Here is a 24393-nt window from a genome sequence, read left to right as displayed (position 1 = left end):
TTAACCCCATTTAAATAAGGCAGAGATGTCAAACTCCAAAAACGAATGAGATTTGGAATATCCGGGACAAACAAACTGTTATTTTCATTTAATAGCACTGGCTTTAATCAGTGAGACCCCATTGAACTCCACTGCTGAGGTTAAAAACCAGCAAAGTAGGGTGAGTAGCCGTGTTGGTCCTTTCTTCCATGTAGTAGCAAGGAGGGAGAGGGAGTAGCGGGTATGATACCTTTTATTGAACCAACAAGTAGTTGAGATGTTACAAGCTTCCGAACCTCTCACTAGGGTAGGACCTGATGAAGGACCTCAAGAGGTTCATAACCTTGTAACACAACTGCGTGTTGGTCCAATAAAAGGTATCATACCCGCTACTCCTTCTCCCTCCTTGCTACTACATGCCCTATTGACGTATTTTCTGACACAGTCGTTAGAACAGGGCTTTCAAAACATGCATCCAAAGCAGACACCCAAACACCCCCTGCTGTGCTTTAATCAGTACCTATCACGTAATCTTCACAAAAATACAGTTTAATCACAGACTTCCTTTTATGTTTATTCAGCACAGTCGCTTTGCTCCCTCAAGCTGGCAGAGGCTCCTCACTCACCTCTTACTCCCCCCCCCCTCCCCCCGGGGACACACTGAGGAGATACACTAAGGTGGGAGGATTTTCTGGGTTATAATTGTCAGAGCCACTGTAATGTGGGGCAGTCCAACTTCACGTGTGTGCAGGGAACATGCTTCTCCACTGTGTGTGGCATCTGGTCGTTGCGTTCACCATGGGCCTCCCACTCTGTGCTTCATCCAGAAAGCTGAAACTTGTCACTTTGGTAAGTCCCACACTGGCTTGTCCCTTTCCCATTGACACGAGTTATCCTCTAGTTTGAGGCAGTTTGCTGTTGCTCTTGCCTTGGGACTGTAAATGTTTGGAGGTTTTTTGCTTTAAATAGATCTCTTCTTGCCCTTTCCCGTGCTTATTATTTTTTAATCCAATGCTTCGTTCAAGAGCATTTGAAATATTTAGTATCCGGGAGGTTAAAATGGAGCTTTCCCCAGAGCCAAGTGCAGTCTAAAGGTTCCCGCAGACCGTACAAAACATTATTTTATTATCATTTTAGAAGGACACCCTCAGGGGTCAAGATACTAACATATATAAACACATTTGTATTTACAACAGAAGCACATTTGTTAGTTTGTAAATACAATATCAGTGGTACTTTCAACTCCCCAGTACCATCACACTTTACCGCTGTCTGCATTGCAGTCAATAAGGGGATGTGACATTTTACTCTTGTTAATGGTGAATCTCATGGGAAGAGCACAGCAGTTCTACTCAGTACAGGTTAAAACAAAGTGTGTGAGGATGACTGCTTCCAGAGTGAGATATCAGGTATAGTATTGTCAACCTAACTCCATGTGATCATGACATTTGTATCCAGTCTTTGTTTTATTATTTGGAACTCCCAACATCCAAACATTCCTATGAGCAAGGAAGACTTAGAAAACCAAGGATGGAGCAGAACCATGGATCAGAACCTCAAGGTGACATGGATCAGAACCTAAGGATGACATATAGGATAACCTCTGGGTAACATGGAGCAGAACCTCAGGGTGACATCAAGCAGAACTTCACGGTGATATGGAGTAGAACCTCAAGGTGACAGGGAGCAGAACCTCAGGGTGACATGGAACCAGGTTTGCACCACTGCAGGTAATGAGATTACTATAGTGGGGAAGAAATCTAGGGGTGCAGACATTTACATTTTTAACACAGTAATTTACAATCTATGTTCTTTGTTAAAAGGAGCGATTTTAGTTATATATACAAATCACTCCTTCGGATATGATAAGGCACAGGATATTTTTATTGGCACGCTCATTTAACCTTGGATACGAGTGAATAAAACTCACCCAGCCAAGACCTCCAAGGAGATTTCGGATTGTATTCTTGCCGAACACAAGACACTGCTTCAACTCAATTCAACTTTAACATGGCACATAAAACATGTTACAACATACGCAGTCTGAAGAGCAGTTGGACCCGCACCACTTTGATGCCAGGGGGACAAGCAACGCATTGCAAAGCAAACCACTTCACAGTCACAATAAGCAGGACTTTCCTGACAAGTGATCAATTCTGTATTGCAAAGAGATGTCAGCACCGACCACGGGTGCAACCAGGTCCAGCGTCCGGAGACTGGACTGCAAGTGATACAGGAAGCCGGGCCACGTTAAGGCACATGTAGGCCCTGGGTGACATATCTACTAGTGGGCCCCACCCAGTAAATATTACATTCAGACTGAGAATATATATGAAGTCTCATGTCACTATCATAGTCAATATCATGCAGCCTCTATTGACAGTCTCTCCATTTGTCATCACGCTCTCCAACATATCCTTTATTCCGGTTGACGACAGCCGCATTCTACCTCTCGGAAACATGGCAATTTCCATTCAGTTTTCTCCACCGTTCAGGACTTCATTGACACCAGTATCCCTGCAACTAAGGCGTATTTCCTTTAGGCCACAATGCAGGATCAGTAGATTCATACGAGGGAAGATCTTTACCTTCCGCAGCTCCAGGCGTAGCCCCTACAGCAGACACTGTCACACTTTCCTCTTCACCCTCGCTGGGGCTGTATACTTCAGTCGGCTTTGGGTCACAATCAGTTTCTTCTGTTGCCTCAGAAGAAGAATCACATCCAGGGACCAAATTAAAATATTTTTTAAAATGTATTTTTAAATTAAATAAATCAAGGACGCTCCTCCCACTCCCACCCCTGACCACATCGCTCTCTCCCTCTCCTGCGCCGGGGACCCTGGGCAACTGCGCCTTTTGCCCATTGGATAAAATGGCCCTTGAGGACTGACATTGACGTTGACCACCCCTGCACTAGACGCTCCCAGGACCCTGAGGAATGCTTTGTGTAAAACAAAACACGCCTCACCCTACATTCCTCAGGGTCATGGGAGCGTCCAGTGCAGGGGTGGTCAATGTGAATGTCAGTCCTCAAGGGCCACCAACAGGCCAGGTTAAGGATATCCCTGCTTCAGCACAGGTGGCTCAATAAGTGTCTCAGTCAGAATTACTGGGCCACTGATTGAGCCACCGTTGCTGAAGCAGGAATATCCCTAATACCTGGCCTGTTGGTGGCCCTTGAGGACTGGAGTTGACCACCCCTGCGCTATTGTAAGATTCATGGTGTACGTTGTTCTACAACATAAAATATAAATGTATGCAAAGATTTGAATAGAGGTGGTTTCCCCACTTATGAGTCCCTCAATTGTCTCAGTTTTAGCTAAGGTGCGTTCACAGCTAGCATTGACCTAATAGCAACGGTACGTTTAATGGGTTAAATCCAGGTGGTTGATTTCTTCTTTAAAAAGTATTCGTTTTGTTTTTTGCTTTCAATCTTTCCCGGGTAACCTGATGCTTCGGGGGAATTGGAGAATAACTTTATTTTTACTAACTAGCTTTTTGTTGAGGGTAAGTCTGTATAAGGCGCATCCACGATTAGTACAAAAGTGAATGTATTTTTCTTTTCACTGTTCTTGTAATGTTATTTGGTATTTATTATCGTCGGTCCTCATCTGCTTGACTAACATCGCATCATCATTATACATTGTCCCTGTGTATTATTAAAGAGATAGCCAACTCCAGTCCTCAAGGGCCACCAACAGGTCAGGTTTCCAGGACATCCCTGCTTCAGCACAAGTGGCTGGTGAAAGACTGAGCCACTGATTGAGCCACTTGTGCTGAAGCAGGGATATCCTGGAAACCTGACCTGTTGGTGGCCCTTGAGGACTGGAGTTGGCTACCTTTGTACTAATACACAGGGACAATGTATAATGATGATGCGATGTTAGTTAAGCAGATGAGGACCGACGATAATAATTACCTAATAACATTACAAGTACAGTGAAAAGAAAAATACATTCACTTTTGAAACACATGGAGAAGTGATATTTTTACTTTCGGAGTGGGAAGTACCATGTAGATCAGGCATGTGTAGTTGATAAAGAAAAGATGTGTTATTCTGCAGATGCAGGGATCAGGGAAGCGTAGGTGGATACAATGTATCAGTGAATGGTACAAAGTTGCAGAATACATGTAGGGCCAAATTTACTAAGCAGTGCTACTCTATAGGACACTTTCCAGCGTGGCTTAGTAACCATGACCCTATATCTCTCCCATTCACGGGAATACGCTGTGTCTTCTGAAATGGAAGGTGTCTTATTGAGTATAACTACATAATCATTATGGACCTTTATGGCCTATTGACTTGCATAGGGTCAAAAGGTATTTTCTAACACGGAAAGTGCCTTTTGAAGTGCTGTAGCACTGCTTAGAAATTATGGCCCACAGTGCTCTGGGAACAGGTGTGTGCGTATTTCAACAGATGAGTGTGAGGCCAGGCTGGCATAGTGGTTAATTTATGTTTAGAAATGGAGATGCATAATGATAAATGACATAGGATAATGTATAATTATACAGCTCTGATAGGCAAGGCTGCACTTTACATAGTATGACAATACATACTTAAGAAAATGTTCTGTCCAAAGCTTGGAGGTGCCTGTATTTGATCTCAGACCTGGGTTTTTTCACAGTATCTTAATGACAAAACGTCCTCTTCTGTATATGTACAGGGCTTACAGATATCTGTAATGTTTGCCATTCCAGATCTTCCGCCATGGAGACCGCGCTCCCATTGATACATACCCAGCTGATCCCTATAAGGAAACATTTTGGCCAAATGGACTGCAGCAGCTCACCCAGGTGCGGTTAGATCCTCTGCAAAGTGATGCATTTGTGAAGTGTGGGGTGCCTACCACACAAGTCGAAGACTGAGCCACTGGTGCTGAAGCAGGGATATCTTGAAAACCTGACCTGTTGGTGGCCCTTGAGGACTGGAGTTGCCCACCCCTATTGTAACGTGTGATGTCTCAATTAAACTTTCTCTCTCACTACTAGGAGGGCATGAGGCAGCAGTATGAACTGGGGCAGTATCTCAGGAAGAGATATGGACACTTCCTGAGCTCTTCATACAGCAGACGGGAGGTAAGCATCTGATCTCTGATTTATCCCTTAACATCATTCTCTTAATCTTCTTTTAATGTCCTCCAACTTGCCTTTGTTTTAAGGTTAAGAGGGCTATGTATCAAGCTTAAAATATTGTCTACTTTCTGCTACACTGTCATTTAGAGAGACATTTTGAACATGTATCTTAAAGTCTACATATTAGGGGGCGTGGAGATCGAGAGGCTCAGTGAGTAAAGACATTGACCCTGAAAACAATGACGTTGACCTTGAAAACAATGAAACTGACTTTGAAACAGGGTAGCCTAGTTTAAATCCCGCGGTCAGCTCTTGTGACCTTGAGCAAGTCACCTTATCTCCCTGTGCTTCAGGCACCATAAGCTTGTCTATGTACAATGCTGAGTACCGTGCACTATTTTTTGCGCATGCGTAGTCGGTACGGGCACGAGCAGTCATTTTTTTTAAAAGCGGGACATTTACAACTATTGCGGGACATTTACTACTATTTCGGGACACCGGGAGAAATAACAAAAAACTCGGGACTGTCCCGGCTAAACTGGGACATCTGGTCCCCCTATTTAAATCCCATTGAGATAAAAGCCCTACATGAAATAAAGTTATTATTATAAAAATATTATTTTTGTAACAATGGTATGTTTGGAGAGTGTTCATAGGGAGAACTAAGCACAACCACCAGGGTTATCACACTGTGAGTAGTATTGACTAGTACATCAGACACGTGATTACATTGCGATAACCTGTATCGGGAGGTCATTGACTCTTTTCCCCCAAGTGACTTACTCACTAATGTCCGAAGTCGCTGATCACAGGAAAACTCTCATTGACCTGAATGGCAGTTTCCTCCACAATCTCCATGGGATTGGCAGTATCGCAGCCCTAACTTACTTGGTGGAATTAATTTCTCTGTGTAGGCCTCATCTCTGTAAAAAAAAGTGTAAAGCTGTCTGTCATCTGTTTTAAACTTTAGTAATTAAAAAAGTTTATGGGGCCTATTCATTAAACTTCGATAAGAGTACTAAAGTTCTACTGACCCCTGCCAGGATGAAGACCGTCCTCGTCTTCCTCCACGTCCTCTGCGTCTTCCGTTGGCGCAACATTTAAATAAAAAAACTAACGGCTGGCCACTAACCCCTTAATCATCTTAGCGGTTAGTAACCGCTATGGTAATTAAGAGGTTAACCCCCCTTCAACGCTACCCACACGGGTGGCCTAACCACCCTCCGCCCCACCCCCCACCCCTCTATTTATTTTATTTTATTTGTAGCTTGCCCATTCATTCCCATTGTGGCAATCCATGCCCATATTGTGGGCATGGTTTACCACAGTGATAATCAATTAGTAGAGGGGGTGAGGGGTGGGTGTAGTTGCTCCATGGAGGATGGTTAGGCCACCCAGGTGGGAAGCGGGGAGGGGGGATAACCCCTTAATTACCATAGCGGTTACTAACCGCTAAGGTGATTAAGGGGTTAATGGCAGTAGTTAGTTTTTATATTTTAATGTTAATTCCCACGGAAGACACAGAGGATAAGGAGGACGACAAGGATGGTCTTCATCCTGGCAGGGGTCAGTACAACTTTAATTTACTTTATTCTGGCTGGGTAATGTTTTATTTTTAATGGGCAAAAGCGCTATTATCTAGATATTGATAATAGGATTTTTTCTCATTACACCATGTGTTGGGGGGTAGAGTGGGTGGGTAGTAGGGTTGTGGTATTTTAATGTTTGTTGGGGCTAAAGGGTGTGGATGAAAGGGGTAGTTGCCCCAGGGTGGGTAGTTAGGCCTCTCGGGTTGGTAGTGGGAGGGCTTAGGGGGCTTGCCGCTAAGGTAATGAAGCTATTTTATGTTAATAACACAGTATTGAGGCAGGAGGTATCCGGAGCTGAACCCCATTAATTTCCACCTCGGGGACCCCCTGCTTGCCGAGTTACAGGCTCCGATATGAGGCGGTATCCTCGCAAAGTTTAAATCTCCCGCTCACGTGACAGGGGAGGTTTAAACAATGCAGAGCGATACTGTAACCCTGTAACCCAGGAATCAGGGGTCCCCAGGGCTGAAATGAATGCGGTTCAGCTCCGGAAAACCCCTGCTTCTATACTATGTTATTAAAATTAAAACTGCGTCTCTCTGTGCAGCGTTCTCTGTGCAGCTCTCTCTGGAGCTCTCTCTGTGCAGCTCTCTCTGTGCAGCGTTCTCTGTGCAGCGCTCTCTCTGCAGCTCTCTCTGGAGCTCTCTCTGGAGCTCTCTCTGTGCAGCTATCTCTGTTCAGCGCTCTCTGTGCAGCGCTCTCTGTGCAGCGCTCTCTGTGCAGTTCTCTCTGCAGCTCTCTCTGTGCAGCTCTCTCTGTGCAGCTCTCTCTGTGCAGCGCCCTCTGTGCAGCGCTCTGTGCAGCGCTCTCTGTGCAGCTCTCTCTGTGCAGCGCTCTCTGTGCAGCGCTCTCTCTGTGCAGCGCTCTCTCTGTGCAGCGCTCTCTGTGCAGCTCTCACAGACTGCTGGAGTAACATGTCGCTCATCAAGCAAACACAAACAAGTGCGGTTTGGCATTTTTTTAGCGCATGATAAAAAACGTGCGATTTATCGAAGTTTAGTGAATAGGCCCCTTTGATGGCTAAAAAACTGACAAAAAAATAACCTCCTCCTATGCTGAAGCAGGGATATCCTGACAGCCTGTTGGTGGCCTTTAAGGACTGGAGTTGCCCGCCCCTGATGTAACCACTTTCCTGCCAGGATGCAGGCCAACAAAACATTGCTGTTCCGTCTGGCAGCAAAAACGTTAATGATTATTCAGGCAGAGCTGTCATTTGCTAAATAAGGCAAAGGTAGAGTTCAAATAGGGGAGCAGGAACACTTGTGACTGATGATTAATTGGTGACATCAACTGCAAAATTGCATCTGGCTGCAGCCGAGACAGTGATGGTCAGCAGGGCCGCAGACTGATTTCCCGGGGCCCAGAACTAGAGTTCCCTCCGGGGCCCCCTCTTCCCCCGTGTTGGCGGTATTGCGAGCCCCACCATTTCACACCTCACGAGCCCCCGCTATTTCCCCCCCCCCTCTTCCCATGTATTTCTCTCCCCTCCGTCTCACTCACCCCCTCTCACTCTCACCCCCTCTCACTCTCCCCCCCTCTCACTCTCCCCCCCTCCCGCCTCGCATGTATTTATCTCCCCTGTGTCTCACTCTTACTCCCTCTTTTCCTCACTCACTCACTCACTCACTCCCCCCTATCTCCTCTCACTCGCCCCCACCTTCTGTCAATTACCCCACTCTCACTCAATCCCCCTCCCCCCGAACAAAATAAATACCAAAAAAAAAAACACCCACCAATACATAATAAAGACACCCACCCCCAATACATATTAAAAAGTAACCCACCCGAATACATATTAAAACGACACCCACCCCAATACATATTAAAACGACACCCACCCTCCCACAATACATATAAAAATAACCCCACCCCAGTACATATGAAAATAACCCCAACCCACAATACATATAAAAATACCCCCACCCCACAATACATATAAAAATACCCCCACCCTACAATACATATAAAAATACCCCCACCCCCAATACATATAAAAATACTCCCACCCCCATACATATAAAAATACCCCCCATACATATAAAAATACCCCCCAATGCATATAAAAATACTCCCACCCCCCAATACATATAAAAATACCCACACCCTACAATACATATAAAAATACCCCCACCCCCAATACATATAAAAATACTCCCACCCCCATACATATAAAAATACCCCCCATACATATAAAAATACCCCCCAATGCATATAAAAATACTCCCACCCCCCAATACATATAAAAATACCCCCCCCCCATGAATATAAAAATACTCCCACCCCCCAATACATATAAAAATACCCCCCCCCCCAATGAATATAAAAATACTCCCACCCCCCAATACATATAAAAATACCCCCCCCCCCAATGAATATAAAAATACTCCCACCCCCCAATACATATAAAAAAATACACCCCCTCCAATAAATATAAACATACCCCCATCCCCCAATACATAAAAAAATATAGACTTACCTTGAGGATAGGTGAAGAAAGACAAAAAGTGGCGCAGCCCAAGCGGAGGGATCACACAGGGGGCAGGTATGTCAGCTCTTAGAAATTGTTATTGGTACATTGGTTTACAGGCTAGAGGTTACTGACCTGCCCGCTGTGTGATCCCTCCGCTCGTGCACCGCCGCCTTTTTTCCTTTCTTCACCCCTGGACCGGAGATTGGCCGATCGCGGAAGCTACAAAGAAGGAGATCCCGTGAGTGCCCTATTTTTTCCATTCAATTTTTGCCCACTATTATCCATATACTATACGGAGTTGATGTGACAATACGGATGACTCTTGTATTATGCATTTGGTTATATTACTTAGCTACTTACAAATCATCACCATCATCCAATTTAGGATTGCACTGAATCAGCTACATTGAAAGTGGATGAATACTCTCTGAAGGGGTTTTTTGGAATTGGAAAAGGGACTCACAGGAATTATATTTTATATCCTATTCTTGCTACTGCTATTATAGCTAAGGAACAAGATCTGTATTGCAACACCATACTGACATTTTATATACACAGCTGTAAAGGTTTTTTGGAGCGCTGTGCTGTTTGTTTAGCAAACTACACTCTCTACCTTGAGGATAGTCTCAGGCCAGGCCTGGTGGCTGCGGGGCCCCAGCCGGCTGGCCGGCGCTGATTGTTGGGCCCGACCCCTGGCCAGGCCCGGCTGATGGTTCTCTCGCAGCCGAGCCTCGGCTCTCCCTCAGCTGCAGGCCTCTCCCTCACTCTGTCCCACGGCGAGCTTCCGACGTCAGCACGCACCGGGCCTCCCTCTCATGCCGGCGCACACTGGAAGCTGAGGCCCAACTTACTTCCGGCGAGCTAACGTCAGAGAGGCCCGTCGCGCACCAGCATCGGAAGCTCGGCGTGGGACAGAGTGTGGGAGAGGCCTGCAGCTGAGGGAGAACCGGGGCCCGGCCGCGAAAGAACCCGGCAACCGGGCCTGGCCAGAGGTCGGGCCCAACTGCCAGCACCTGCTGGCCGGGCCCCCCACAGCCACCGGGCCCAGGACACCTGTCCCGGCTGTCCCACCCTGTTGGTGGCCCTGATGGTCAGTGGTCCTTGGTGCATTGAGCACCCTGCAACATCTTCATGGAGACCTTTTAGGGTGACCTGCCCTTCTTTTTCTGTCATTTATCACTACTCCCTTAGTGTATCCTCTGTCCATACCAGTGGGTTGTGCAACAGTCCAGAGCACAGACAAGCCAAATATGGGACATTTTACTGCGTTCCCTGCGTTCTACAGCTTTCATGACCTTAGAGCCTGCGATGTGGCTCCCCCGCAACATCCCACAAATAAAGCACATACACAAATGTCTGGAGGTACAATGGCCGCGGCTTTTATTTAAATACAGCAAAAGGGGGAGGGGTGCTTCACCCACAGGTAAGGCCTGTTCATATCATGGTCCGTTATCTGGGACCGTCCCAAGTCACAATCGCACCCCAGGTCATCCGCGAGATCGGCCCCAGGCACTCAAAGCACAATGAGCCCTGCCCACTCCCCCACCATGCCACCACCAGGCATTACCGTAACTGAGTCTCGTCTGGCAAGGTTACCCTGCACGTACCCCCCTACCAGCCGCCACGACAGAGGAAACATAGCCCCAACAAACACCTCATATATAAATATATTTTATACAAGTGTAACCCCCCTTCCCCCCCCCCCCCCAGACTCTACGGTGGTGTCTAGGGTGCATGAGGGCGGATTACATGCGGTGTGGTGCGTACCTGTGAGGAACAGGAGGGCCTGAGCTTCCCGCGATGTTGTGGGGGAGCCAGGACCGGGCTTCTGGGGTGGTAGCCTCCATGATCTCTTAGTGGTGCAGCGCCTCCATCTTCTATACTCCCAGGAATATGGGGCAGGACCGGTATAGAAGAACCCCTCGGGTCCCAGGGTTATACTCTCCAAATCACACACAGTCTTTACGGATGAGGAATAGTCTCTTTATTTGACAACGCAACAATATCCCAACGATAAGGGCTTCCAACAGCCGCAACACAATAGCCAGGACGGGTTATACGCCACTCGCCTTCGCCCAGATAATTCCTCCTCTCCTTCCCTCCAAGTCACTGTTCCAGCAGGATGGTCTGAGCTAGGGCTTCAATACCCCGTGGCCCACCCCCGAGGTTAGCCTTGCAGTGGGTCTTGGATTCTCCCCATCACCCCTGGCAGGGGGGTGAGGGCATTGGTCCACCAAGTCTATAACTCTATCAGCTCTACTTAAAAGACGCTGATTCTGTACACTCTCCTTTCGCCTGCACTCTTCGCAGGGGGGACCCGTAGTTCTCTCCAAATCCTTGGTCCGATCCGCAGGATTTCTTGACTCATGGCCTGTTAGCGGCACTGCATACTCCCGGCATAACTAACCGGCAACTCCAGATTCTGACTAATCTCGAACTAAATAGAAGAGCTACTCTCGCACGAAGAACACTACTCACCGGAGTTGGCTACTAAATATAGAGCTAGCCCCTCCCCTCGTGATGTCACCAGGACCTCCCCTCGTGCTCACGCCTGCAGCAGAGTCCAGGCCTGCGTCTATCATTCAGGGTAGGGCTATAAGGGGGGAAAACCCAGGATGATTACTGGTGCCCGATCTTAACAGGGCTTACCACAGCAGAAGGAAGATGGGTATAGCCTGTGCTGTTTACAAGAGGCTACACAAGTATAACGCAACAAGACAGAATTTAACCAAATGGGGAGGGAGGGAAAACAGTGAGGGGCGCGGCATGACCTCCCGCCCCCCACTGCCTGCCTTTAACTTCTCCAGCCAGCCCCCCCCCCCTATCCGGAGTGTCACCAGTGACCAAGAGGGGAGAAAAGGTGAGGGTGGGGGTGAGCCTGGGCCTTGCGGTCTTGCGCGCTCAGCTAAAGGCTCCGCACTCTCTTTTCGCGTGTTTTAAAGCAGCACAGCTCTTTTCTTTTGTTGGCTTTAATATATGCAGCATTTGATGACCATTAATGAACACTAATTACCTAAGCTGCTGATCGATCCGTTCTCCTGGGATTGATCAGCAAATGTCCTGCTCCATAAGTTCACCTAATGGCCTACTTTTATTCAATCCTTCAGTCAGTGCTTGTAGAAACAGCTACAATATAACCTTATATCACTAAGGGTAATATTGTCTATTGTTAGCGATTTCAACTCAGCCGCAGTCTCCTGCTGGGAACAATGCAACACTTTCCTATTTGTAATAATTTGTTACATAAACTCTTGCACTACTGGGCTCAGAAAGCAGGAAACAATGGCATTAAGAGTTTATTTTTTTAATGCAGTAAGTATTATCTAATGCCACAGAACTAATAAATAAAAAACACACATAGGATTTGAATGTATTGCTGCTTTAAGCACCTTGTATTAATAGAGCTCACAGTGCACTAAAGGGATGTGCTTTAATACTGTGTATTGCATTTTTCCTATGCTCTCCCCACATAGATCTATGTCCGCAGCACAGACTATGATCGGACTTTGATGAGTGCACAGGCAAACCTGGCAGGACTGTTCCCCCCCAACAACACCCAGCTCTGGCATCCAGGGATACCGTGGCAGCCAATTCCTGTCCATACTGTGCCTGTCTCCCAAGACAGGGTGAGTGTCAGATCCTGCTCCAGCGCACAACAGATATACCTTTGAACCAGCTACTGGAAGGCACATTAAGCCTATTGCCTTCCAGCCTAAGTTAATGGGCTGTAAGGTGTCTCCCAGGACCAGAAGATGTCTTATGGTATCAGACTGCTTAGTAAATATGGCCCTACTCATGTGCAGAATATGTCTTCTCTTAGTAGGTTTTCTTTAAAAAATAAATAATAAATCAGTGACTCTATAGTTTGATACATATAGAGTTGTAGAACCCCCAGCAAGCACAGAAGGAGGCCTCCGCTCAGCTGACAAGTTAATATGTTACGTACTAGAGGGGTGCTTAAAACCCGACGCGCGTTTCGTTCCCATGGGAAGTTCTTTGGTACTTCTTCCCAGTAACACCACACCACAGAGAGGCCGTCTAAATGGATTTTATTATGTTTTTTTTCTATGAACTATTGTATAACTCAGCCAAAAAAAATGGGAAAAGAAAACCCAGGTGCTCATGGTCAATATCAGGCGGTACTCATCCGCAAATACAGGGGTGTTATCAAGCCCAATATTTAAGGAAAAACAAATAAATGGGCATGAAGCCTTGATCCGTTCCCAAGAAAGAACCAGGAGGGAAAAGCCGCTCTAACATATCTCCTGCTCCCAAAAAGATTTTATTTAATGAATCAAAAAATTAAACTAGGATTCAAGGTCAAACAAAAATTGTATTTATTAACTACAAAAATACATAAGCAAACCCCTATAAACAAATCCCTACAGTTAAAATGTAAAAAGCTTGGTACTGGTTAGCCCAGCATAGTTTAGAATTTAGTTCAGCGGTGTAATAAGATATGATATGCTGAAATAGCCCATATATACTTGATATCAAACATTTTATATAACTGTAAACAAGTGCGAAAAGAACGTCAGTGATCTTCCTTACTTAGCTATGTCTGTAGGCCCTAGACTAGAGAAAGGAGCATGCACTGTTTAAACTGGCATAGAAGTAGACAGAAGAGATAGCAGCTCAATGTATTGTTATCCAGCTCCTGAAATTCCCTTCAAAAGACTGCCCGCGATTCTTCGAGCTGATGAAGGAGACCAGCCAGCTACCAGAGTATCAGAACAAGATGAGCAGCTGGAAGGTGAGGCCCTGCCTGTCACACTGGGGGGATGTTATGCCTATGAGAAGTGAAGTCTGCAGCAGGTAGGAATTTGATCTTCATGCTCCTTCCTCACCTCATCCTTTTATTACACACAGGACTTCATTGATAGTATAGCAAACTACACAGGTTATGGTGTGGAGCACGCTGTCCCCCATCGGGTCTGGAAAGTCTATGACACACTCTTCTGTCAGGTGAGATAAGTCACTGATGTATGGGACAGAGGTTAGGAAATCCATCTGAAATGCGTGTAGGCCGTACTTTATTATACATGATCTAAGCAAACACTTCAGGCTCCAATATACACATATTTTTCATATATTTTTAGTTATAACTATTGATATTTGCCTATTCATTTGTTTTTTGTTTTTAAAGAAGTAGCTCAATGGCCATAGGACTCCCTTATGGAGCGGGTGAACCCAATTCATATCCCAGTGTCAGCTCCTTGTGACCTTAACACCTGGGCTCCAGATACCAAAATTACATTGTATGTTCTAATGTGCCTGGAACATTGGATACACAGTGCTGTGTACACTGGAGGGCTTACTGGTCATGCTGTGATGTGGCTTGCAGGCTTATAACGCTTTGGCCAAAGGGCCAAATGACCCTTACTCACCACAATATTGAAGTATTTCACTAAGTATTTTTGTCACATTGGATGTAGCATTGGGCATTTCTGTCTTTTGTTGTATACATTGCAGGGCTGTATAAGAAAAAATATTACAATTTATTATTATTAAAATGTTATTTTACCATTTGAAAACAAGACTCAAATTGATATTTTTTAGGCCTTTATTCGAGATGCTTGCCATTTAATGACAGTGGAAAACAATTGGATATGTTTTCACCAGATGTAAAAACATTTGAAGGTATATTGAGAAAGAAACGTGCTTTTAAAAGATTTTAAGTGAAGATAAGTAAATGCAGTATTGCAATATGTAGTGTAGTGTTTTAACTCATTCAGTGGTGGAGGATAAAGCACTATGACACTATATGATCCCCATGGTCATTTGGCCATTCAGTGTCTCATGTTCTTGTTTTGCCACCTGCAGAAATCTCACAACCTGACCCTACCGACATGGGCCACTCCAGCAGTGCTGAGAACTCTGGAAGAGATCTCTGCCTTCGATGTCAAGTCACATGTGGAGCTCAACAAGCCCAACGAGAAGGCTCGTCTGACCGGGGGTGAGTCCCTGCAAGCTGCCCACCGTTCTCCTGAGTACAGTCACGCACACTCATCCACAATGTTTCTCTCTGTATTTGTAACTGTCATTTTGAGTATGGAACTTCTGTCCCCTATCCACCATACCTTCATTGTGTCAAGTTCACAACATGCATAAGGCGTGATGACATGATACGAAGCTAATGGTGATTTTGCCATTCAGTGTCTCATGTTCTTGTTTTGCCACCGGCAGAAATCTCACAACCTTTGCTTGGCTTCAGCTCAGCTTCACCACACTAAAAATAGCTCCTACATACAGTGATAACCTAAAGGTCACATACTGTGCATCTGCAAATAGATCTATTGGTTTCGAATGCAAATGTCAAGGGGATGCACGTCACGTGGATGTGTTGCAAACTTTAAGTTGATAAACATTAGAGTGCTTTGTAAATCCACTTCCAAAACCTTAGTATTCTTTTGTTCAGACTATAAGAAGGACTTATGAAATCTCCAAAAACAAATGTACAAACTATACCTTTAAAAAACTCTTACAGTATGTGCATGCATCATGTCACTGTTCTTATTGTATGAAGGGTGCATGTACGAAGCTTCTTCGACTCTTCACTAAAAAATTCAGACATTCTACATTCCATGAATATATACCACGGGGAGTCATATAAGGAGTTGACTGTGAGAAGATTTTGACAGCAAGAAAATTGTGTATCTAGCAACTACAGCAGGGTTAGTGCTGGCGTCTCAGGGGCTCAAAGCTGGAATAGTCTGAAGGCCCTTCACTTACTGAGCGCTCACCCACTTTGCACGTGCTGATCTCTCATTCATCTAGTTTTCCTCCTTGGAAGTACCCAACTCCAGTCCTCAAGGGCCACCACCAAGTCAGGTTGCCAGGCTATCCCTGCTTCAGCCCAGGTGGCTCAGTCTTTGACTGAGCAGGGATATCCTTAAAATCTGACCTGTTGTGGAGTGTTGAGGACTGGAGTTGAGAATCCCGGTGTTCTCTGTGTTGAGAATCTCTGTGTTTACACCTACACTGTGAGATACTCGCACATCAGAGTCATCATCAATGCAAACTCTGCTCTCGTGTAACTTAACCCGACATTTGTGTTCTCAGGGATCTTGGTGGATGCTGTGCTGAGGAATTTCTCAGAGGTGCTGGACAAGTCTCTGCCACTAAGGATGGTCATGTATTCAGCGGTGAGTCCTGCAGTGTATAGATCTCCAGTATATGCCTCTTGTCCATATGAAGACACCTTTATGGGCTTTTCTCACACTAATTTCTCCTTTTAGAGCTTCCGTAACCCACAAGCACTAATTACAATTGTTCCATAGTAAGCAGCGCTGTATGGCCTTACTAGTCACTATAAGGAGCAGTAAGTGATGGCACTGGCACTTTCTAGGAAATTGGTCCTAAACATTGTTCGTTTTTCTATTTTTTTGTATTTATGGAATAAATGAAGGAAATGGTTTTTTTTTTCCCCATCATAATTGGAGTACTGTGCAAACACATTTTGTTTAAATGCACAATATTTTTTCTAATATGAATGTTCCGCATTCCTAGTTGTGGTACATTATTTGTGGTGCAAAGTCTGGATATAGCAAACTGGTTCCCAATATGATGCACTCAAAGAGCCACCTCTATTAACAAAAATAAAACTTTTTATGTATATTAGTCATAAAATATAACAGCAACACTGGGAGTAATATAAAATGTAAAAAATTAAATACCATAGCCTACAGTGCAACATAGAAGAGTAATATAGGGCGGGTAGTTACTGAGGACTAGAATACACCCTGGTAAGTGTTCAGTCAATTCTTAATGAGTGGCATGAGAGAACACCTACGTGAATACCCAATTTGTAATAACATAAGTGCCCTACCTAATAATACCCCTTGGGGCAAACAGAAAAGAAAGAAAGGATAAGAAGGTATCTGTACATTATTGAGTAATTGAGTTAGTAAGATAAAGTGATGAAAAACAGTGTAAAGAGTATCTAGACGGATGAAGGATATGTGTGGTGCATAAGGAGAGTCTAACGGGCCTATTCTAGTAGCTCCGAAGTGTGACAAACCACATCTAAAGTTTAGAAGCGGATTGGCATGCACTACTATTCTGTAAGGCTGAGGTCCCGCTGCACGCGTCCGCACGGCTGCCTTGCTTGCCGGTGGCGCGTGCAACTCACTGCACCGCGATTTGCGTTCTGCAGTGAACTGTTTTGCTCGCGGGGGGGGGGGGGCGTGACCAAACGGGTCGGGTGGATGGGGCCATGACGAGGGGAAGGGGAGGGTGGCCATGACAAGGGGGTTACGGCCATGACTTGTGTGTCCGTGTGCTGGAGTGGAATATATCTGTAAAACATTGACATATCTCCACAGATTGATCGAGTGCTGTAAAGTCCTGTCCGCACCCCCCTCCCCCCCATTTCAAAAACAAAGACATTTGAAATAGTTTGCCCTGAAGCCGGGCCCCGTCCCCCAGGCCCCGTCTGTAAATGAGATGTTAGTGTGAGGACAGGAAGTAAATACATGTATCCCCTGTGAGCCTGCAGCAGGACTCTGCTACCAAGCACAGGTTGCTTCATTCCCAGAGATAAATGCCTCGGAGCGTTTCCACAACCCTCCGCTCCTCCCCATCTCTCCTCCTCCCCTCCTCCTCTCCTCATTGGCTGACTCGTGCACCACGTGACGCGTCAGCACTGCAAAATACAAGGAGCTGGTAGCCCCGGCAGGCTGATGCGTCACAGCACGTAGTCAGCTGTGCAGTGAGGAGGGACTGGGACCGGCTCGGGAGGATACCATGTGATGGTGGGGAACGCGCACATGGCCGCGCGCGCCGCCGGACGCAGCGGGACCCAAGCCTATGCCCTTCTCACATGTCCAATCCGTGTCTAGAGGGCTTTTTTAGAAGCAGTTTCACTCCGGTTCTGCCAATCCAAGTGGTTTGTTAAAAAAGCCGCCAACTCGCATTATTTGACAAAAACTGTATTCTCGTAGTTCCGTAATGCAAACCGCTTAGAAAAACTTTAGCATATGGGCCTCTATTTTATGGATTAATTCCTTCTCCCAAATTATTTAAGTGTGTATATATATATGTGTGTATATATACAGTTGATGATCTTCTCACGTAGTTAGCTTCATATTCTGGTTATTACTGTCTTTTTATTGCATCCATTATTAAAAATCAATTTTAATGGCTATATCATTATTTCCTAAATTGTTAATATTTTATTCTAATACTCCAATTCCAAGTCAGTTTCCAATGGATTACTGTTCTTAGCTTCCTAATATGAACGGGGATCTGTTGTTTACAAAAATGCAGAATAAACCAATCCCTTGCCTAGACCCTTTGGCATCAATGTGCCCAGGGTTTCCATCCACTTTACTTCTGTTCTCAGTAGAGCGTTGTCCAGGTCTCCTTTCCTGAAAGTTCACCTAGGGAGCCAAATACCCTTGCACCGGCCCTGCTGATACCTAGTGTTATTTGGTCAATGCCTTGGAACTTTAAACAATTTGCGTCTTCTTTATGAAGTTTATTTACGTGTCTTGATATAGGGGTATCCACTTTATTATGGTACCCACATGTTCCAGTATGCGTCTCCTTAGTTGGCGTGTGGTCTTGCCCACATATTTCTTTCAGCACTTACATGCGGCCATATAAATAACACCTATTGACTTGCAGTTAATGAATATCTTCATCTTGAAGGATTGGCTATTGTCCAAGTTTTGGAAGTGTTTCGTGGGATTCATACGTTTGCAAGATTTGCAGTTACCACAACTGTATGAACCTACAGTTTTGGACTTTAACCAAGAAGTTTCTCTTTTTTGGTGGCAGTGGCTGTGTACCAGTTGGTCAGACAAGATAGTAGAGCATCTATATGTTATTTGTGGTCTTTGGTTTAGAACCTCTCTTAAATCTTTATCTTCCTAGAGGATATGCCAATGTTTATTGAGAACTGTTTTGATGTTCTTCCACTATTTACTGTAGGTACCTATAATCCTAATATGATTTTCTTTATCTTTGGATGTTTGGATGTTTTGTCACCATACAGTAATGTTTGTTAATTTTTTTGTACTCTATTGTGTGCTTTTTCAATGTACATCCAGCTATCGCCTCTTTTAGAGAATTTCTCTTTCATGATTTTAGCTGGTTCGTCAACATTTTGTTCTGTGGAGCAGTTCCGTTTTGCTCTTAAAAATTGTCCAACTGGTATTCCCTGCAACACAGGTCCCATATGGTGACTCTGAGAATTTTTTTTGTATAGCTGTCTTTTTTTTGTATGAACCGTTGTCTGTAAATGTCCATCCTTATCTTTTTTTGATCTCTATATCCAAGAACATCATTTTTACAGAACTAATCTCAAAGATGAGTTTCAAGTTATTGTTATTGCTGTTAAGGATATTGGTGAAATCTCAATGCAGCTTTTGTACATTCCATAGTATTATCACATCGTCAATATACCGTGTCCATAATTCTATGTGTTGTGCATATTTTTGTTTCTCATGTGTAAAGACCTTAGATTCTGCCTAGGGCCACAGACAGATCATCCACCCACATGATTAATTTATAGACTTGATGTGATGTTTGACTATTGTGGAGACTATGGGCCTTATTCTATATTGTCTGAAGTAGCCATGTACAGCCAGAAATTCCCATGGAAAACATCTTGAATGGCCACTTCAGACAGACAATTGTCCTGCCTCTCCCCTGTTCTCCCCTACAATCTATCCTAAATGCTGCTCCCAGAATCACTCTACTCTTTCCTAAATGTCTCGGCGTCTCTCCTGCTGAAATACCTCTCCTTGCTTCCTATCAAATCCCGTATCACACACTCAACTCTCCCCCTCACTTTTAAAGCTTTACACTCTTCTGTCCCTCCTTACATCTCAGCCCTAATTTCTCACTATGCACCATCCCGACTCTTGCGTTCTGCTCAAGGATGTCTTCTCTCTACCCCTTCTGTATCCAAAGCCCTCTCCCCCTTAAACCTTTCTCACTGACTGCCCCACACATCTGGAATGCTCTGCCCCTCAACACCCGACTAGCACCCGCTCTATCCACCTTTAAGACCCACCTTAAAACACACCTGCTTACCGAAGCATCCGAGTAGCTCCATGGCTGATAATTTACCTCATATATAAACCTTGGCCCCTTGCAGACACACCAGAATTCCCTCCTACTGTCTCTGTACGTTCTTCCTACCAACCAATTAGATTGTAAGCTCTTCGGAGCAGGAACTCCTTTTCCTAAATGTTACTTTTATGTCTGAAGCGCTTCTTCCCATTATGTGTTATTTATATGATTGTCACGTGTATTACTGCTGTAAAGCTCTATGTACATTAATGGCGCTATATAACTACATGCAGACATACAATTGTAGACTCCATCCTTTATCTTGCCACTTCATATTCTCTCACCCTAGCATGACAGCACCATCATAGCACTGCAGGGTGCGCTGAAGATTTATAATGGCCTGCACCCACCGTATGCAGCTTGTCACATATTTGAGTTTTACAAAGAAGTTGATGGGTAAGTCGCTTGCTCCTATGTGATGTAAATTGTCAAACAGATAATTACTGTCACATTTGCACTCTAGACATCTGCAATAATTACTCTCAGAACCCAAATTGTATTACATCCATGCATGCGTCTGGCTTCTTACCTCTTTTTTGCTGTAAGGCAACAATGGCAGCCATAGTTAAGGCTCATACTTATCATAAAATACATTATGTGCTATACTTGGTTTATGCTAATAAAAGATGGATTGTATCTTTATTTGTAACACTGTGACTTTGAGTATGGAACTATTGGCCCTAATCCACCATACCTTCATTGAGTCTAGTTTACAACATGGTTGCAGCTACACAACACTAAACATAGTACCGATCTAGTGATAAGTTAGAGGACACATACTGTAACATGGATCTATTGATTTTGAATGCAAATGCCAAGGTGGTGAAAAGGGACTTTTAATGGATACACGATTGTGCTCTATAAATGCACTTTATACATGAGCTTTCAAAACCTCACTAGTCTTTTATTCGGGCAATGAGAGTTATGAAGAGTCCAAAACTAATGAACACACTGTACCTTTAAATAACTTACATTGTTCCATTAAATCATGTCACAGTCCCTATTGTATGATGTATTCAACTCTTCACTAAAAATAGATACATATGAATATCGCATATACTAGGGCGGGTCCTACAAGGAATTCACTGTGTGATTTTGACATCAAAGAAATTGTGCCTCTAGCAACTACAGCAGGGTTGGTGCTGGCACCTCAAGGGCCCAAAATAAGAATAATCTGAATTCCCTTCACTTACTGAGCACTCACCCACTTTGCATGTGCGGGTCTCCCATTCATCTAGTTCTCATCCGCCAGTTAAAAATCCACATCAGAAAATGCAGTTCTATTTTTGAGATATACCGCATGTTGGATTATTTTACCTATTTAACCCAACACTATTAAGGCTTCCTATGCTTGCACCAGTGTCTTCACAACACTCCCTTCTGATTTCAGCAGCTGCTCTTATACATGCCAAGAACTTGCTGAATCTTTTCAGTTGTATCCTATGCAGGAGCTACAGTATCAGCATGCACTATCGGAATGAGTCCAGCAGGGAGCCCTATGAGCTGGTGCTTCCAGGGTGCACCTCTCCCTGCCCTCTGCAGCGCTTCACCCAGCTGACTGCACCAGTCACCCCTCAGGACTGGAAGAAGGAATGTCAGTCTCAGGAGCACCAGAAATCAGGTAATGCTATAACAGAGTGAAAACTGCAGCAATGCCTCATTCCCCTATCACAGGAAATATCCTCACAGAAAATCATAGCCCGCCAATTGTTGAATCACTACAGTAAAGTTGTTTTCTCTGCATTCTCCATTATATGGGGTATAGGTTACTGTAGGTTATGTCCCACTGTATCCAGAACTGCATTAGCAGTAGAGGCTTAGCTGCAGTCTCTTGTAGGTCCAAAGTACACTCACAGCAGTGATAGTTATAATGGGTAAAACCTTGACGGGAAAAAAAACACGTATAAGTATGTGAAAACCTATCCAAGCATTTCCTTAACAGCAGTTACTCTGGAAGGTGCTTACTTATCTTGTTTCTTTCACCTAATGGACAAATATGTGCAAGCCACCAAATGACCAACTAAAAAAAAGTTTGCATACCATTGCCATTGCCATTAATTCACGTTATCCGTTGTGGGAATGCACCTCTGAGCTCACAATAAAATAAGCACCACTAATAACGTTTTATTTGCAGATGTTACCACTCTGGCTTTATCCATCACGGTGGGAATTCTTGTATTGGCATTGGTAGCAGTCCTGATCTGGGCCTATACAACACATAACCGCTCAGCATGAAGACATGAGCGCCAAAGAGCTCGATTAGCAAGGAGTCACTCAAACAAGGAACAGATTTTCCCACTTGGACCCCCTCACTACAGGAACAATTCTGTTTGATGTTGTATCCGCTCCTTAATCCATCTTCATATTTGATACTTTGCAATTATTTTAGATAGCCTAAATGTATCTTCTGAACAACTGTAGGTCTCTTGAACCCTACCCAGACAAAGGCAGGTCATGTGTGTTCAGTCTGCTGTATGTAAGGTTAACCACCATATGACCTAAATGGGGAATACGTGTAGAAAAGGGGGAGCAGGAGAACAAATTGCATTCTACCCCAACATTTAAATCTCTCAGCTAAAAGGGTGCCAGTAATGTACTGCTCTGCAGTGGGTTGGTAGGTCCTTCTGCACTGAAGAGGTTGTAAGATAGAACCCTACATAGCCTCATCACGTGCCAAACGACAAGCTCCTGTTCTGGCTCCCTTTTTATTATGTAATCAAAAATCTGAGGAGCAACTTAACTCACAGAATGAGTGCCACACTGTTTCGCAACCGCTGTGGTATCAGTTACAAGTGACAGTCCTACTGCACTTATCTATTTATGCTTTATTTATGCTTCAGGTAGGTGGTCCACAAGTGCCACCACCATCCCTCAGCACAGGTGGCTTAGTCATTTTGACTGAGCCACCTGTACTAAAAAGGGAGGTATATCAATAAAACGAGCTCTGCTGGTGGTACTTAACTGGAGTTTTATACAGCTTTGAGTATGGTTAGTTTGTAATCATTCCTTGAGTGAACATCTTAATATTCTTTATGGTGCTCAGTGAGCACCCATATCATAACTTTCTTCAGAGACCATTTAAAGGCTTATTTGAATAACTCCCACTAAGTTCAATGTGAGTTTTTACAACCAGTTGCTTTGGGCTATATCAACTCCCTTATACTCTTTTTACAAACGAGCCGTAGCTAGATAAGGGTCTCCTACTGTACCTCCATTAAAGCAACAGTCCCACTTAGGACCAAAAGTGAGTGGCAAATACCACAATTTTATTGTATTGTATACACTTTCACCTACTGTAACACTTATTGATCTTTTACTCCACCTCTATAATAGATTTATATACACCCAATAATTCATATGGGAAAACATGATGCACAACATTATTTGTTCATACAATGGGGACATTGAACAAATACATTCTTTGTTTCACTTTACATAGTTCATAATCTGCCTGAACTGTCCCCACATTCTACGGACAAAACTATACTGCAAAAATCAGTCAGGAAATCAAACACCATTTATTGTAAACTTTAAAAATACGCATAACTCAGCGGCAGCATTATGGCTTTTCCAGGAACTCCGTGCTGCAGAACCTGCAATGACAAAAAACAAACTTATTAGTTCATTTGTACCCAGTAACTTTGGCTATCCCATCAGTAATGTGCGCACCACGGTAAGAACCAGGCATAGCCGCACGCGCAGTGTAAAGAACCAATACCCATTTAGCTGCACTGTAGAGGCATCAATTCATAAGCAGAATGGCTATAACAGTTTAATATCGTTTTCTAAAGTGTCATACAACCAGAAGGCAAAGCTGCCACTGAAAGCACCACTCGGTCATCTGGCCAAACTATTAAAGTGCAGGCTCGGTATACAGCTCTGCTCATCAGGGTGAAGCAATTTATACTGCATGTAAAACTTCATTTCATGTCACAATGACCAAAGTAAATACTGTACTATTAAACTTAGACTGGCTATTTAAAATAGGAGTTTCAGCATTTGAGTATCATTTATAGTCAAAGCGGATACTCTTGACCACAAGTGCAGCTTTGTAATACGACTGTTGGCTTATAATACTCCATAGCATATTAGTTCTAGAAATGTGTATTCAACACCCAACACTGGATAATCACCTCTGCCCAGGACATACTTGAAAACAAGAAGTAATGTATTCTTTCTGGTAAAATATTTTATAAATAA

General features: G+C 44.2%; 1 protein-coding gene across 4 annotated transcripts in view; it reads left to right on the top strand.

Annotated features, from left to right (window-relative positions):
* The window catches only part of LOC142497624 (testicular acid phosphatase homolog), a 48850-nt gene extending 24673 nt beyond the window's left edge, over positions 1–24177 (top strand). For 2 of the 4 annotated variants that reach the window (XM_075605671.1, XM_075605669.1), the window contains exons 2-11: positions 4681–4776; positions 4972–5058; positions 12588–12740; positions 13769–13867; positions 13984–14079; positions 14938–15070; positions 16177–16259; positions 20483–20589; positions 21627–21814; positions 22328–24177. In XM_075605671.1, coding sequence (XP_075461786.1) covers positions 4978–5058; positions 12588–12740; positions 13769–13867; positions 13984–14079; positions 14938–15070; positions 16177–16259; positions 20483–20589; positions 21627–21814; positions 22328–22428 — 1041 coding nt within the window. In that variant the 5' untranslated portion in view covers positions 4681–4776; positions 4972–4977 and the 3' untranslated portion in view covers positions 22429–24177. The remainder of the gene's footprint in view (positions 1–4680; positions 4777–4971; positions 5059–12587; positions 12741–13768; positions 13868–13983; positions 14080–14937; positions 15071–16176; positions 16260–20482; positions 20590–21626; positions 21815–22327) is intronic. The other 2 variants (XM_075605670.1, XM_075605672.1) reach the window with 2 other exon arrangements.
* The last annotated feature ends 216 nt before the right edge of the window (positions 24178–24393 follow it).

This window comes from Ascaphus truei, chromosome 6, assembly GCF_040206685.1.
Source record: "Ascaphus truei isolate aAscTru1 chromosome 6, aAscTru1.hap1, whole genome shotgun sequence".
Taxonomy (NCBI): Eukaryota; Metazoa; Chordata; class Amphibia; order Anura; family Ascaphidae; genus Ascaphus; species Ascaphus truei.
The sequence above is the reverse complement of the archived record's forward strand: the minus strand, read 5'-3'. Positions and strand labels throughout refer to the sequence as shown.